This window comes from Balaenoptera physalus (assembly GCF_965194825.1).
Source record: "Balaenoptera physalus genome assembly, chromosome: 6".
In the NCBI taxonomy this organism is placed as follows: domain Eukaryota; kingdom Metazoa; phylum Chordata; class Mammalia; order Artiodactyla; family Balaenopteridae; genus Balaenoptera; species Balaenoptera physalus.
Genome location: NC_138885.1, coordinates 82,030,690 through 82,047,810, shown reverse-complemented (window position 1 = coordinate 82,047,810; position 17,121 = coordinate 82,030,690). Strand labels below are relative to the sequence as shown.

Genomic DNA, 17,121 nt, shown 5'->3' with positions numbered 1-17,121 from the left:
CTAATAACTAAATGTTACATTTCAATTATATTGCAATAAAAATATTTCAAGTTAACTTGGATTAATGTAAAGATGTACTGTGTCCTTTAATGGGAAGACTTAATATCATAAAGCAGTGTGTCATTTTTATAAACTATCAAGGAACAAACATAATAAGAATACAGATTATTTTCTGGAGCTAGATAAACCAATTTTAAAGTGCACCGGGAAAAAAAAGAAAAGTGAACAAAGAAGAACAGCCTGGAAAATTCTGATAAAGAGCAATAAGGGTACTACCCCTACCAGATATGTAAACATACTATAATGCATCAATAATTAAAAGTGTAGGATTGGCTCATGAAAAGACTAATCAAACAGAATAGAAAGTCCAGAGATAGACTTGAATACCTATGGGAATTTAGTGCACAATGAAGACTGCACATCAAATCAAACAGTAAAGATAGACTTTTTTTTTTAAAGATAGACTTTTTAATAAATAGTGTTGGGAAAACTGGGTAGCAATTTGGAAAAAAATAAAGCAGATTCCATACTGATGCAATGTATCAAGTTAAACAAATAGGTCCAAATGGATCAAAGTTTAAATGTTAAAAAAAAATGAAATTATATAAGTATTAGAAAACAACATAGGTGGTTTTTATTATAACCTTGGGAAAGTATTTTATCATAATCATTTAACTATGACTCAAATTTTGGAAAGGCTAACAGTTAAAAGTAAACACAAATAAACACTTGTGCATGTCAGAAATACACCATTAGCAGAGTTAAAACAAATATAACAAAATAGGACAGACATTTGCAACTCATAGCACATACTGAATGCTTACATTCTCAACAGACATCAAAAACTTTTAGGAATAGAGAAGAAAAAGACCAACTTTTTAGAAAAGTAAGCAAAAGGTATGAACGGAAAGGTCACAGAAATTAAACCAATAGCATAGCCACTAAACATATGAGATGGTGCTAACTTCACTAGTAAAAATGCAAATTAATATTACCTTGAGCTATAATTCCTCAACTATCAGATTGGCAAAATCCAAAAGTCTTATAACACACTGTTGGAGAGGCTATGGGGAAATGGACACTTTCAAACATTGCTGGAAGGTGTAGAAAATGGAATAACCATCAGGAAGGAATTTCTGGAATTATCTACCAAAATTTCAGATGAATTTACTCTTGATGTAATGATCTAATTTCCAGGAATCTCATACATATGTGCATGTGTGTGTGTGTGTATATATATATATATATATATACACACACACACACACACACATGCACATATGTATATATATATACACATATATGTATACATATACATATATGTACATATACATATATGTGTATATATACATATATGTGTGTATATATACATGTATATATGTATATATATACAGGCAGATATAGATATCATATATAACATACATACATACACGTATATACATGTGCATGTCTATCTATATATCTGTGCTAATTTGAAATGACAGTTGTGCTAGGTTATCCTTTGCAGAATTGTTTGTAAAAGCAAAAGACTAGAACAGAGCATCCAGCAGTAGGAGACTGGCTGAATAAATCATGGTATATAAAAAACTGTGCATCCACAAGAAAGATTAAGGAAGAGCTCTATTAACTACTGACTTGGAGACATCTCTAGAATAAATTTTCATGTTAAAAAAAGCAACGAATAAAAGAGTGTATATTTTAGGCTATCTTTTTTGTAAGAATACATTCATATTTGCTTGTTTCTGCATAAAGAAATACTGAAAGGACAAAAAAATAAACTAATAAAAATTGTAATCTATAGTAGCTAGAGGAAAAAGGGTGAAAAGGCACAAGCAGGAACGAGACTTCTATAAATTCTTTTTTTTTAAATTGATTTTCTTTTTGTAAAAAATTTATTTAATTTATTCATTTTTGGCTGAGTTTGGGTCTTTGTTGCTGCACGCGGGCTTCCTCTAGTTGTGGTGAGTGGGGGCTACTCTTCCTTGCGGTGCGCGGGCTTCTCATTGCGGTGGCTTCTCTTGTTGTGGAGCCAGGGCTCTAGACGCGCGGGCTTCAGTAGTTGTGGCGTGTGGGCTCAGTAGTTGTGTCTCGCAGGCTCTAGAGGGAGGAAAGCCCTATAAATTCTTTTTATGTATTTTGAAATTTGAATCAAAAAATTAAAACTGATAAAAATATAAAGCTTTCTTAAAATCTGGTGCCGGACTTCCCTGGTGGTGCAGTGGTTAAGAATCCGCCTGCCAATGCAGGGGACATGGGTTCAAGCCCTGGTCCAGGAAGATCCCACATGCTGTGGAGCAACTAAGCCCATGTGCCACAACTACTGAGCCTGCACTCTAGAGTCCACGAGCCACAACTACTGAGCCCATGTACCACAACTACTGAAGCCCACGCGCCTAGAGCCCATGCTCAGCAACAAGAGAAGCCACTGCAATGAGAAGCCCGCACACCACAATGAAGATCCAATGCAGCCAAAAATAAACAAATACATTTATTTAAAAAAAACGAATCTGGTGCCAACTTTTAGAGCAAAGATATCTGGGTAAACTTTAGCAAAGTAACACAGTTTTAGATGATTGCATGAGGAAATTACCAATCTTTACTTCCAATCTGCCAAACTTTTATTAGGGTATTTTACTTTTTAGTGGAAGGTGAGAACTTAAAAAACTTGACGAAATCAAATTTTAATGAAATCCTTTATGTCAGGTACTGAGGATACAATAAGAATACAAGTTCTTGCTCTCAAGGAGTTCAGACTTATAGGGGAGACCAAAAATAAGCATGTGATTATACAGCATAAGAGCACCAAGAGCTATACACAACACGTAACATGCTTAACTACCTTCTTTGCTAAGGCAGTCTTCCTAGCAGAGACGAGAGACAAGCCAGACTCTGAAGGATGACTAGGAGCTTGAAGGGGATCCCGGGAAGAGGGGGTGTTTCAAGCACAGGCAACAGCAAGTGCCACCATCAGTGCTGCTTTCCTATTCTTACAGGATAAATTTCAAGTTCATTAGCATCAAAGCAACCTTTTACAACCTGGCTCTTGCCTATCTTTCCATCCTCATATTCTACTACCCTGGAGGCCTGGACATGTGTAGATGTGGTAGGAATTAGAAGGAAATTGCGGTCAGAGGCGTTTATTGGCATATGAGATGTCTCATGTAGGGTGGCCCCTGGAGTTGTGGATGTCAGGAGCTCTGAAGGAGTTGCGGAAGCTGAGCTAATCAACAGGAGATAGCAGGAGTCTGGGGTAGAGAGAAAAACTGTGACCCAGGGGGACTACACTCAATAAATATTGCAGAGCAAGGCCTATGTGAATGTAACTTCAATTACCGAGTAAGTACTGTGTTCCAAATGCTGTCCTCAGAGAGATCTTTTAAATGCATAAGTAGTGTTACACCCTTGCTTAAAGTCATTGCTTCTCATTGCATTTAAAATGAAAACTCCTTCATCTGGACTTCACATTCAGGTCCCACAAATTCTGTCCCCAGCCTACATCTCTAACCACACTCTGCCTCTCACAAAGCCCTCTGCAGTCCCCTCTGTCTGCAATGCCCTCTCCATCCTTTGCTCCATTGCCTAAATCCTACCTATCCTGCTGTTCTCACTTTAAATGTCACCTCCTAAGGCCTTGCCTCCTGACCACCTCTCCACCATCTAAATTATACCTCTAATTAAACCTTTGTTACAACACCCTATATTTTCTTTCATATTAGATTTTGTAATTATGTATATATATTCGGCTTTCTTGCCTCATGAAACTACAAGCTTCACGACAGAAGGAACTGTTTTGTTCAGTACTTAGAAAAATGCCTGGCACATGGTAATCAGCAAAGATTTGTGAAAAGAATAAGTTTAATCTCCATAGCCTTGCAAAAATGATCCCTCTTTTTCAGATGTGGAAATTGAGGCTCAGAAATGTTGGGTGATCTATCCAACATCTCAAAATATGGGTCCAAATCCAAATCTCATGATTCTAAATGCTGTATTGTCTCCCAAATGAAGAAGGGCTTCTCATGAAAATAAGAAAGGTCTGGAAGTGGCCTAGGTGGCTAAAGTGGATGACAACCTCTCTCCCGGCTCTGGTTGATGAGATTATGGTACGGACCAAGAGCAGGCCCTGTTCGAGGGGGTTGAAAATGAATAAGGTCCAAAATAAAGACGCGATGGAATATTCTGTAAGTAGGTTGAGGGAAGTGGGTTTGCAAAGGAATAGGGCTTTCCGAGGATCCTGTGGAATTGACTTAAGAGACTGGACGGCAGTGAGAAAATGAGCAAGGAAAGAGGGGGAGATTTCCAAGCAGCCACGGGGATCAAAGAATGAATGGATGGTTGACTGAATGCCGTGAATACTTTGGGAAGTATCTGGGGACTCTGGAAATAAGCAGCTTGGACAGTTAGAGGGGCTGAACTCTCAGGAGTATCAGGAAGTACTCAGCCAGTGCGAGGCTACAGTACTGACTACATTCCTTCTCCCCGGAGAGACTTCTCCACTAATATGGCCTGTCTGCCCCTCATCAAGTTCTGGCATAACCCCTGGTTCCTCTGGAAACTCCTGCTTCACTGTTGTTAGCTGAGCTATATCCTGCTGCAAGGGCCAGGAGCAAGAAAATATATCTCAATCAGTAGTGGAAGTAGAAAAAATGACTACACAAGAAGGCCAGGGATAGGTTTTTCAGGAGAAAAGTTAAAATTTGTAAGTTTCTGGGGCATGTTTAACACCACATCCTACGCTCTTAGAGGTGGGTGTAAATGTGGGTATAGTCCTAGACCACTCGAGAATGTGTCAGGTCTGAAAGGAACAGAAAGGAATGTTTTTAAAAATCACCAAAGCTCCTGACTTCATACATATTCCACTGTAGTTAAAAAATCTATATATTTATGTTATATTCAGAGATGGATAAAAAGTAATATTAGGTTTATTGTGTCGATCACTAAAAAGCAAAATATCTAATATTAGGAGTTGTTAAGGAAAACTCTGCCTTAAAACTGGAATCCAAATAATCCAAAACAGATATCCTATGAGGTGTGTAGAAATAGGCAAAGGCTCCTGAAAGGCAGCAGCAGCTGGCTCCCAACCACCCTTTGCCTAGAGACAGTTGCTAGGCAATACTAGATTTGCTCACAAATGCACTTTTTACCCGAGGATAAGTATTATGATAACACACACACTGCCTCCCAATCAATTTTTCTGCTCCTGTTTCATTAAAGGCAAGAGACTCTGGTAAACATTATTGACGATGGCTAATAGTCTCCTGGACACTGAATTGTGCTGGGCTCTTTCCTGGACAAAAACATTATTTTTGCCTTCTAGGTCTAGGGGGATTTAGAAAAGCCTGAAAACCACATATTTCATTTGTTCTCAATTTCTTCGAGTCTAAGTGTAAATGCTGTCCAGGGAGCAGAAAGATGGAATAATGGATCTGAGACTCATTTTCTTTCAAGTACTTTTGTTGACTCATAAAAAAACTAATACTGCCACTCAATTTAAACTCACTTTAAAAATATTTAGTAGAGAGAGAATTTGAAATATGTAAAGAAAACAAAGATGTGATCATTCTCGAATTTTAAGGTTTTACCTTTGTTTTGTATTGATGCTAGTGAAGTGCTCAGTAACACAACAATAAAAGGTGAAAGTATGATTGGCCTTGTTCTGAATGGTGCTCTTTCTACAGCATCTGCCAAATCATTTATTGGATGTATTCCCATCACCTGCACTCAACACTTCTAAAACAAACATATCTTTTCCTCAAAGCAGTTATGCTTCTAATATTCTCATTTTTGCTAAAAGCACCATCACAGTTCTGGTCCTTCAGACTTAAAATCTTGGAGCTATAATTGCCTCCTCCCCGTGTATTCTTCATGTCTAATGACCAAATCTTGCTTCTTATTCCTTTTGCTTTCTCTTCTACTGAGCCATCCTGTCTATTAATGATTTCCTTTATCACTTTATTCCATTTTCCTCCACAAATATGTATATATATTCTCTATTCCTCACAGTTAAAGCTAACATTTTTTAGTCTATAATTAAGAGGAACCAATCTTAGCCCTTCAACTGTCCAACAAGCCTCTGCTCTAGTCACCCCATGCCTTCCTCAAAGTTCCTGAAACTTAGGAGACATGATCCCTGCTTTCCTCTGTCCCTCTCCAAACGTTTACCACTGCCTGTAAGTCTATTTTACCTGGAATACTCTTAATGCTTTTATCTCTAATCATTCCCCAATTTAGTTATCCCATAAAAGTATTCTAAATTCCCATTTCTTCCATAAAGCTTTCCTCAATTCTCCACATTCATACTGATAGAATGCCCTCACTAGTAACTTCCTTTAAAAAAAGTTTTTTTAATTGAAGCATAGTTGATTTACAATGTTGTGTTAGTTTCTGGTGTATAGCAAAATGATTCAATTATATATATATATTTACATTCTTTTTCATATTCTCTTCCATTATGGTTTATCACAGGATATTGAATATAGTTCCCTGTGCTATACAGTAGGACCTTGTTGTTTATCCATCCTATATATAATAGTTTACATCTGCTAACCCCAAACTCCCATCCCTGACCTTGGCAACCACATGTTCTCTACGCCTGTGATTCTGTTTCTGTTTCGTAGATAAGTTCATTTGTCTCATATTTTAGATTCTACATATACTCACTAGCAACTTTCAAGTCAGTCAGTTGGCATCTCCATACATTCTAGAATGTTATCAGTCAAGAATCTTAACTCATAATAAGAGTTGATACTTACATAGTGCTTATTCTGTATCAAGCACTAATCTAAATACTTCACATATAATAAATTCAATTATTCACATCAACTTTATGAAGTAGAAATTATTATAATTCCTATTTTTGAATGAGGAAATTGGGGCACAGAGAGGCTATCTAATCTGCCCACTTAGTAAGTGGCAGAGCTGGGAATCAAACCCAGACACAATGGTTCCATAGTCCATATGCTCTAAACCACTAATCCTTACTCTAGGTTCCTTCTAGTTCAAAAATTCCTACACATTATCTAGATCTACCTCATAATTTGACCAAAGAGAAACCAAGGAGGAGAGATATTCAGTTACAAAAAGTTACACAAAGCAGCGTTTTTCAAAATTTAATGTGAATCACCTGGGGGTCTTTAAAATGCAGATTCTAATTCCGTAGATATAGGATGAAGACTGAGATTCTACATTTTTAACAAGTCCCCACGTGTTACTGATTTGACTGGTCCATGTAACCTCACACTGAGTGACAAGAACAAAGAGAAATGCAAGCTGAGACTGGAACTCAGTTTTGACCTATTCCATCCACTGTTACCCCAAACATTACGCTAATAGGTAAGGAGGGAGAAAAATGTACCTGAGAGAATTTACTGGGAAAAAATTTACTTCATTTTGAATCACCTTCTTGCAATCATGAATAGCAAATAAATTTTATGATGCTTTTTTTCACATATATTTTAATTTTGTAGTAGTATAAAAAGCATTGAGCTTGTCCAAGATTTATCATCCATAAATTCATTATTCACTTCTCTACACCCCATTGATTTATTGCTCTGGGTAGTGACTTGGGGATATGGGATTGAAGGAGGAAAGAGTATGTGGTAGGAAAGCAGGCTTTCCAAGACCCCTAAAAACTGGAGTCAGGATACCACTCATGAATATTTGGGCATGCATTCTGTTTTTTCCTCTGAATGAGCTTGCCACTGAGTTAGACTAGAAAACCAGAGTACCAGATGTCAATTTTTTTTTCCAATAGGGGCATATATTTCCTAAGGGCTTCCTAAATAGTAATATATGTCCCTGGTATGAAAAGTACAAGACAAAATTAAGCTTCCCAGATCTGGAAGGACTTACCTTGTGCAGCTAGTGTTAACAGTGGTAAATCCCTCTTTTGGGGGCTCTGGTGGCCAAGGGAAGCTGCACTGAGAAATACCGGGAAATGTGGCCATTAAGACTTGCATTAAGTCTGTGTGACCTTGGCCAAATAAACAAATACATCAGAAACTTGAGGACGGTGAGTGTGTATGTTCTCTTTCTAGCCATCTATCATCTATTGAAACCCATAAAGTGAAAAAAAAAAAGGGAGCATGCCAATTCTTTTGATGTCTTTTATATATATTATGTCCATCATTTAAGTAAAAACTACCTACTTTCCCCCTCTTTTTCCTACCACTCTTACCCTCCCCAAATCTGTGATTCTGTGTGTCAAAATTTGTTTGCTTTGTCTTCCCTTACCTAAAGTCCTAATTCTGTAACTTATTCTAATGTACCCTTAAACAATTCTGTATCCAGGAGCTTTTCCTGTAGATCTAAAGTAATAACATTAACCACCAACTAAAGATTTTGTTGTTGTTGTTGTTAGGGAAGGACATAAAATAGAACATATACTCCTTACATTTATTTTAGATATATTTAGAATGCCAGATAAAACAGCTCTTTGAGAGCAGAAAAATAAACCTTGTAGATTTCTCTCATACATGAGAACTAAGGCATTCAAGGATAAGCTTTTTTTAAAGGACACTATTATGCTTTCAGATCACTGTAGTAGTTTATACATATTTACACAACATGACTTCTTGTTAATAAAATTTTAACTATAGAATGATACTTTCCAGTATACAATGTACCCTCATTTTTCATACATTACTTCTGGAGCACTTAATAAACCTGAATTATTAAAGACATTATTGTTTTAAAAAAGATTTTAAGGGTCATCAAAGGTATCTCATATCATATATTTTACATAGCTTTAAGTAATCCATTGAAAATCAATAGTTTTGAGACCTGCCATGTTGTTTTATTAATTTGCTTCCTGCTTCCAAAATATAATTAAGTGTATTGGGGAAGGGAGATTTATTTTGTTTCCCTAACAGTATTACACTAATTAATTTATAGAAAGGCATTTTGCCCCATGAACTTTTTTTTTTTTAATTGAGGTACGGTTGATTTACAATACTATATTAGTTTCAGGTGTACAACATAACTGATTCAAAATTTTTATAGATTATACTCCATTTATATTTATTATAAAATATTGGCTATATTTCCTGTGCTGTACAATATATCCCTGTAGCTTATTTAGTTTGTGCTTCTTAATTCCCTACCCTTATCTTGCTCCTTCTCTCTTCCCTCTCCCCACTGGGAACCACTAGCTTGTTCTTTATATCTGTGAGTCTGTTTCTTTTTGTTATATTCTCTAGTTTGTTTTATTTTTCAGATTCCATATTAAGTGATAACATACAGTATTGGTCTTTCTCTGTCTGACTTATTTCACTAAGCATAATACCCTCTGGGTCCATCCATGCTGTTGCAAGTCCCATGAACTTTTATTTTAGTAGAAATTGCCTTTAGGGTGCCATGTCAGTCACCATGATCTATGTGTGACAGATTTCTCAACATACATCCCAAAAGAGTGGTAGAAAAAGAGAAAGCTCTCACAGATAACTCATTATTCCAGCATTGATTTCTGCATTGATTAGAGTGGCTAATTTCTTGGCTCACCCCATTTAAGTCAGGTCCTTATTTGTCCTTTGTAGAAAGCTGTTTTAAAGAGCACAAGAGAATCTAAAACCATTTCATTAGGGTGACATCGGAGACAAAAAAATCCTATGAATTATGTAGAGGACATCATTTCACTGACTGAGATGGGCTTCATGCAGTCAACCCGCTTCAGTAAGTCTTGTAATCATGAGCTATCTGCTTTTGGCAATGCTATAGAGTCATATACTCCAAACTTAGGAGCATATAAATTTGAAAGAATTAAGACACTTTCTGAAAATGTATTTGAATTAAATGTGGAAGAGTTGAGGTGAAGAAAGAATTTAAAAGCTAATGATATTATCTCTTGATAACCCTTATGAAAGCACAAGACTGATTTTATCACATATGGAATAAGCAGACTTCACACTCAAATACCAAGCTTTGCCAGAAAAAGAAACAAAAAAAAAAATCGCAGGTAAAGTTTTACAAGTAAAATAAAGCTATATAAAAGGAAAGTTAAGGGATTTCCCTGACGGTCCGGTGGTTAAGACTCCACGCTTCCACTGCAGGGGGCATGGGTTCAATCACTGGTTGGGGAACTAAGATCCTGTATGCCGCAGGGTGTGGCCAAAAAAAAAAACCAGTTAATATAATCTAACAGAATTAGAGTGCTAGGGAACAAGGATGATCTGACAATGAAAATCAAGAAAAAATGATTGAACTATTAATAATTTTAAGTATATGATTAAAAAGATTGATGAGAAATGAGGAAAATTGAGATAAGATTCAAGCAGACTTTTAAAATGAGATTAAGATATTCAGTAATTAAAAGATTCAAATTGTCATACACAGATATTTCCTGGATATTCTATATTTTGTGTAAGAAAAGTGATCATACCAAGAATAAAGCCTCAGCATGATTGAGTCAATAAATTTTTCCATATTAATGCAAAATAATATGAAATAGCAATACAACTAGTAATAAGCATTTCTAAGAAATAAAAGCTACATCAAACTGTAAAAAACCGGGGAATTCCCTGGTGGTCCAGTGGTTAGGGCTCTGTACTTCCACTGCGGTGGGCCTGGGTTCCATCCCTGCTTGGGCAACTAAGATCCCGCAAACCAAACCAAACCAAACCAAACCAAACAAGAACCCACAACTGTAAAAAGCTGAACATTATAATGAGAATGATATTTAGAATCATGTTACATGCAAAATTTAATTAATTTGGATTACAGAATAGTGTGATTTGTATTGCTTCAATCACAAAAATAAAAGCAACTAAAAGTCTGCTCTAAAATAGAACTGATTAGACAAGCAAATAAGGGAAATTAGTCCAACTAGTGTGAGAAGATAAGATACACTGGTCCCATCAAGGTCTTACTGAACCTTTTTTTTTTTTTTTTGATTTTTTAAATTTAAAGAAAAATTTAAATTTTTCTTTAGATTTTTTTCTTTTTTTTAAATTTATTTTTTATATTGGAGTATATTTGATTTATAATGTTGTGTTACTGCATCTTTAAAGAGAAACCAAGAGATGTGATCAGAGTGTCAGACAAGGGAGAAAATGCTACATTAGATGAACAGCTTCAGGAATCCGATTAAGTCATCCTTTCTTCGTTTCTAGCCCACTTACAACATGATTTGAAGGTCAGTCTACACAAGGAGGGCACCAGCACACTTGTCTGTGAGTTCATTCCCACTCTGAATTCAAATGAAGCATTCATCAATGGCCCAGCCACTTTTTTTCAATAACAAACTCACCACTAGGTTGCAGTCTTACCTCAACAGCTCCTTTAAGAACAAACTACTATGTATAAAATGAATAAGTTACAAGGATATATTGTAAAACACAGGTAATATAGTTAATATTTTATAATAAATATAAATGGAATATAACCTTTAAAAGTTGTGAATCACTATGTTGTACACCTGAAACATATAATACTGTATGTCAATTACACCTAAAAAAAAAATTTCCATTCACAAGCAGTTAACCATTTAGTGGTTAAACACATAATACTTCTCTCTTGTGACAAGAGCTGATGCAAGCCACATTCAGTTTATCAATCAGTTCACTGGCTAACCTAGATTCCATGCAGATACACTGTTTTTCAAGAGCATCAAAACTCACAAATTGCCTGTCAAAATGTTCTCACTCATCAGCTGGCAGCCTCCTTAAGAGCTTTCTTCCATTACAAGCGCATAATTATGCAGCCAAAAAAATCATTCCTTGGGTATTTTAAGCCTCTAGTTTCAACATAGGACAAATGGTTAAATAACAATATATAATTATCTTTCTCTTTGTTTCCATTGCTTGTATTGGGTCCTGAGACCTCCATGTAAGAGTCAGCCTTGCTGTGCTGACTCCTTTGAAAAGTCCACCTGTCTGTAACCATTGTCAACACTTCCACTAGTAGTTTCTCAAACAAACTTCAGGAAATAATCATTCTTTAAACTATAAATGCAAGGAGAAATAAATATTACAGAAAATTTATCATATATCCTCTTTAAATGACTATTATAGGCCATAGTCCAGGTGAAAGAGCGATGAGTCCAGGAGCAGGCAGTGAGATATGTGTGAATGAGTAAAGCATTGAGTACTTTATTATTGTTTAAATCCTCAATTACTACAAATAAACCCACTTGATCAGTATGAATCTGGAATTTAAATGCTAAATGATACAAATAGATATATGTCAAAGTGTGTTAAGAACCAGTTAAGGTTATTGGTTTGTTTGGGGAATAGATTAAGATATTGATAAACTTTAGGTAATGCCCTTGGTTCAGTAAGTTAGGGGTAACTACCAGAAGAATAAAAGTAGAATAAGTAACTTTCAAAACAGCAGAAGCACATTTGATTATCCAATAAATGGTAGGACAGGAGAAAAAGAAACAAAACTCAGGAAGAAAGCATGGTGTCTTTTACTAGCTTCCCTCAAAGAAGAGAGCCTGAATCAAGGTCTTGTATGCAGGCAGTTTACTTTGGAAAAGAATCCCAAGGAACAGGAATAAGGGACTGACAAGAGTGAAACTGAGAAGGAGGGCAAGTCTATTTAAGAGTGCATTACCAAGTTGATCAGCATGGGGCTCAATCCACTAGAGTCTTCTGAGGAGCCATGTAGAATGCATTTCAGAATTATATACCCAAGGGGTAGAAGAGAGGCATATTTATTCTCCAGCTCATATGCTTCATTGATCAAGGGTTACTCACAGTTTTTAACTCATCTGAAATTCTTGGTTTGCCCATGTCACAGTGGTGAGAGGTTCTTGCAGGTGTCCCAGACAGTGGTGGTAGAGAAGGCCAAGAGTAGAAAGCAGGAGATCCATAGTACAGCTGAGACAGCATGCTGTCAGGTTATACCTGTATGCAGGTGGTGGCTTCAACAATGACTGAAGTAAAAAGATGGCAGCAATAGTTGTAATGATAATCATTGCAAACGGGTTCAACTCATTAGGTTAAAGAAATGCAGTACTATGTTATTTAAACTTCAAAGGATACATACCGAAATATTATTATACTCTGCCTCCAAAGACGTGACACTATCTATATTTTCTGACTCTAATGCAACAAAATTAGAATGGAAAAATATTCACAATATTCACAAGGTTGTCCTCCTCCTCCTTTTTTGGTTATAGCAAAGTATATTAATGGATGAGTCCTTCTGTTGAAAAAAACTAAATATACTCGATAAATAATTTTTGAAAATCTTCTTAAAATTAATGAAGAGCTGACAAGATTATAAGAAATTACCAGGCAAAGCCTGAAGGGGACAGAGGAACATAAGGAGGTAAGCCAATACAGAGTCCTCTTTTGGCCTGAAGGTGTTTGCCAATCCCAGTAAATTTGAACTTTCATGTTGACAACTTCATTTGAATGAGAAGATCAGAAAAAAAAGAAGCTCAGTGTCAGACAAGGTGAGGAATCTAATAATAGACACTTCCCACAATGAGCTGGGATTTCAAAGACTTACACTCTGAGACTAAGGGTTAACTAGAAACAAACCAGCACATATGTGGTATTACAGTATACATTTCCATCATTGAGGTAGACCAAGGGACCTTAAGTCTTGAACTTGATTCAAGGTGGCGCTGTTATGGTGATATAATTAATGTTCCTAGGTATCTGGCAGAAGCCAATTCAAAACCTCTCTGGAAAAAATAACTTTATTCTAGATCTAAGAATTTTCTGTAATATCTTTTTAAGTACAATGGCTACAAGGCAGCCAAAGATAACCAAGTTAATAAACAAAATACTACAAACAAGAACTGGGAAAAACAACAGACAAAAGAAACAGATCTGTAAACATTCAGATACCAGAATTATCAGCCAAAGACTATAAAACAACTATGCTTAAATAAATAAAAGACAAATTTGGGGGGAAAAGTCTGCAGGGAAGAAAAACCTATAAAACCAGATAGATCATATTCAAAAGGAAGAAAACAAAACCTCTAGCACTGAAAAATACAATGTCCCAAATTAAGAACTCAGTGGATAGGTTAAATAGTAGATTACAAACAGCTGAAGAGAGAATTGGTATAAGATAAGAATAAAATACACAGAATGCAGCCCTGGGAGATAGAAAGATAGGATATATAAAAGAAAGGGTAACATATTTAAAGGATAGAATAGGTCTAACATAATCAATTGGAGTCTCAGACGGAAAGAAGAGAGAGACCAATATTTTAAAATATAACTGAGAATATTACAGAAATTATGAAAGACACCATTCTATATATTCAAGAAACCCAAATAACCAACAGGCAAACTTATAGCTGACTTGTACAGCAACAATGGAAGCTAAAAGTAAGTAGAATGGTATCTCTGTTACACTGAAAAATAATAGTCAAACTAGATTCAGCAACAATATTTTTCAAGAATAAAGGCAAAGTAAAGTCATTTTGTGACAAAAATGAAAGCATTTATCACCAATATACTCATAGTAAAGAAAATTCTAAAGCATCTATACAAGGATGAAGAATGAAGAAAATGATAAATATGTAGGTAAACCTATATAAACAATGAGTGATATAAAACAATAGTAATAATGTCTTGCAAGGTTTAAAAATTATGTATTTTTCCTGTAATGGTGAACCTGGTAATTCCAATCAATGCACCCTCTGAGAACAACTAGAAAAGCCAGTATCAGAGAGCCTGTGAAGAATTACAGGGCCAAGGTCCAGGAAAAGAAAGAAACACAAATAGTTAGTCTGCTATTTGGAACATCTATTAATTTCTGAAGAATCAGCTAATAGGCTAAAAGCTGAAATGAACTTTTCATAGATGCATAGGGTTAGCAGCATAAAGACAAGTTCAACCAATTAAGTGGTAATATGGGGCTAGTAACACCCCCAGCTTCAGGTGGCATCCCCAAATGCTACACTCTAGGAGTAAGTGAACTAAAACAGAAGAGCCAGTTTCAAATCACCTTAATAACTGATTGAATTAAAATAATCTGAGATCACTAGTACCTCTGGACACTTGCCTGCAAGGGTAAATCCTCTTTGAAAGAAAAATAGCATCATTCTGGCCCTCAAAATTTTCTACAATTTTTCATAGTCAATTCCAGCACTCAATCTCAAAAACCAGGCATACTAGAAAACATGCTAAAATAGTAAGAGAAATAATAGAAAAATAGAAAGAGATGCACAAGGATACAGATATTATCAGCTGTGGATACTTAAAATAACATTTAATATTTTCAAGGAACTACAAAAAAGATTTAGAATTTGACAGGGAACTAAAAACTATACAAAAGAGCTGAACAGAAATTCTAGAACTGAGAAGTACAATAACAAAGTAATGGATTGTTTTCAAGGCAGATTAGGCAGTTTAAGAAAGCATTAACGAACTAGAATAAAGACCACAAGAAAATATCCAAACTGAAGGATGGAGAGAAAAAAGAATGAAAAGTAGAGAAAACAGTGTGAAAGACAGAAATTACAGTGGAATAGTTTGATATACATGTAATTGGAGTTTCAAAAAGAGAGGAGGGAGAAAATGGGACAGAAACAACATTTGAAGAGATGATGGCTGATAATTTTTCAAAAACAAGAACAAGGCACAGATTCAAAAGAATGATGAACTGAAAGCAGAATAAACATAAAGGAAACACAATAAGGCATATAATTGTAAAACTGCTAAAACAAGGGCAAAGAGAAAAAAAAATCTTAAAAACAGACTACCCACACACACACAGCAATACAATTCACAGCTGTCTTCACAACAGGAAAGAAAAAAAAAATCCAGAAGAGGGACTTCCCTGGCAGTCCAGTGGTTAAGACTCCGAGCTTCCACTGCAGAGGGTGTGGTTCGATCCCTGGTCAGGGAACTAAGATCCCACATGCCAAACGCCAAAAAAAAAAAAAAAGCCAGATTATTTTCCCCCCCTCTGGCTGGTCACAGAAGATGAAGTCAGAGATACGAAGCATAAGGAAGATTTGGTTTGCTGTTTCTGAATTGAAGATGAAGAAGACTGCATGGCAAGGAATGTGGGCAGCCTCTAGGAGCTAAGAGTGGTTCTGGTTGATAGCAAGCAAGGAATTAGGACTTCAAGCCTACCATAGTAAGAAGAGAGGGCAGACAGCAGAAGCAAGAAGAACTACAATCCTGCAGCCTGTGGGACAAAAACCATGTTCACAGAAAGACAGACAAGATGAAAAGGCAGAGGGCTATGTATCAGATGAAGGAACAGGATAAAACCCCAGAAAAACAACAAAATGAAGTGGAGATAGGCAACCTTCCAGAAAAAGAATTCAGAATAATGATAGTGAAGATAATCCAGGACCTCGGAAAAAGAATGGAGGCAAAGATCAAGAAGATGTAAGAAATGTTTAAAAAAGACCTAGAAGAATTAAAGAACAACAAACAGAGATGAACAATACAATAACTGAAATGAAAAATATACTAGAAGGAATCAATAGCAGAATAACTGAGGCAGAAGAATGAATAAGTGACCTGGAAACAGAATGGTGGAATTCACTGCTGCGGAACAGAATAAAGAAAAAAGAATGAAAAGAAATGAAGACAGCCTAAGAGACCTCTGGGACAACACTAAACGCAACAACATTCACATTATAGGGGTCCCAGAAGGAGATGAGAGAGAGACAGGACCTGAGAAAATATTTGAAGAGATTATAGTCGAAAACTTCCTAACATGGGAAAGGAAATAGCCACCCAAGTCCAGGAAGTGCAGAGAGTCCCATACAGGATAAACCCAAGGAGAAAAACGCTGAGACATATAGTAATCAAATTGGCAAAAATTAAAGACAAAGAAAAATTATTGAAAGCGGCAAGGGAAAAACAACAAATAACATACAAGGGAACTCCCGTAAGGTTAACAGCTGATTTCTCAGCAGAAACTCTACAAGCCAGAAGGGAGTGGCATGACATATTTAAAGTGATGAAAGGGAAGAACCTACAACCAAGATTACTCTACCCAGTAAGGATCTCATTCAGATTCAATAGAGAAATCAAAAGCTTTACAGACAAACAAAAGCTAAGAGACATCAGCACCACCAAACCAGCTCTACAACAAATGCTAAAGGAACTTCTCTAAGTGGGAAACACAAGAGAAGAAAAGGACCTACAAAAACAAACCAAAAACAATTAAGAAAAGGGTCACAGGAACATACATATCGATAAT

General features: G+C 36.0%; 1 protein-coding gene across 5 annotated transcripts in view; it reads right to left on the bottom strand.

Moving 5' to 3' along the window:
• Window positions 1–17,121, bottom strand: part of LOC309663364 (small membrane A-kinase anchor protein) — a 285,507-nt gene that overhangs the window by 58,857 nt on the left and 209,529 nt on the right. For 3 of the 5 annotated variants that reach the window (XM_082467349.1, XM_082467350.1, XM_082467351.1), the window contains one exon: window positions 12,690–12,868. The exons of 1 other annotated variant lie outside the window; for it this stretch is intronic. In XM_082467349.1, coding sequence (XP_082323475.1) covers window positions 12,690–12,824 — 135 coding nt within the window. In that variant the 5' untranslated portion in view covers window positions 12,825–12,868. Of the gene's footprint in view, window positions 1–12,689; window positions 12,869–17,121 lie in introns of those variants that run through there. One more of the 5 variants, XM_082467352.1, reaches the window with a different exon arrangement.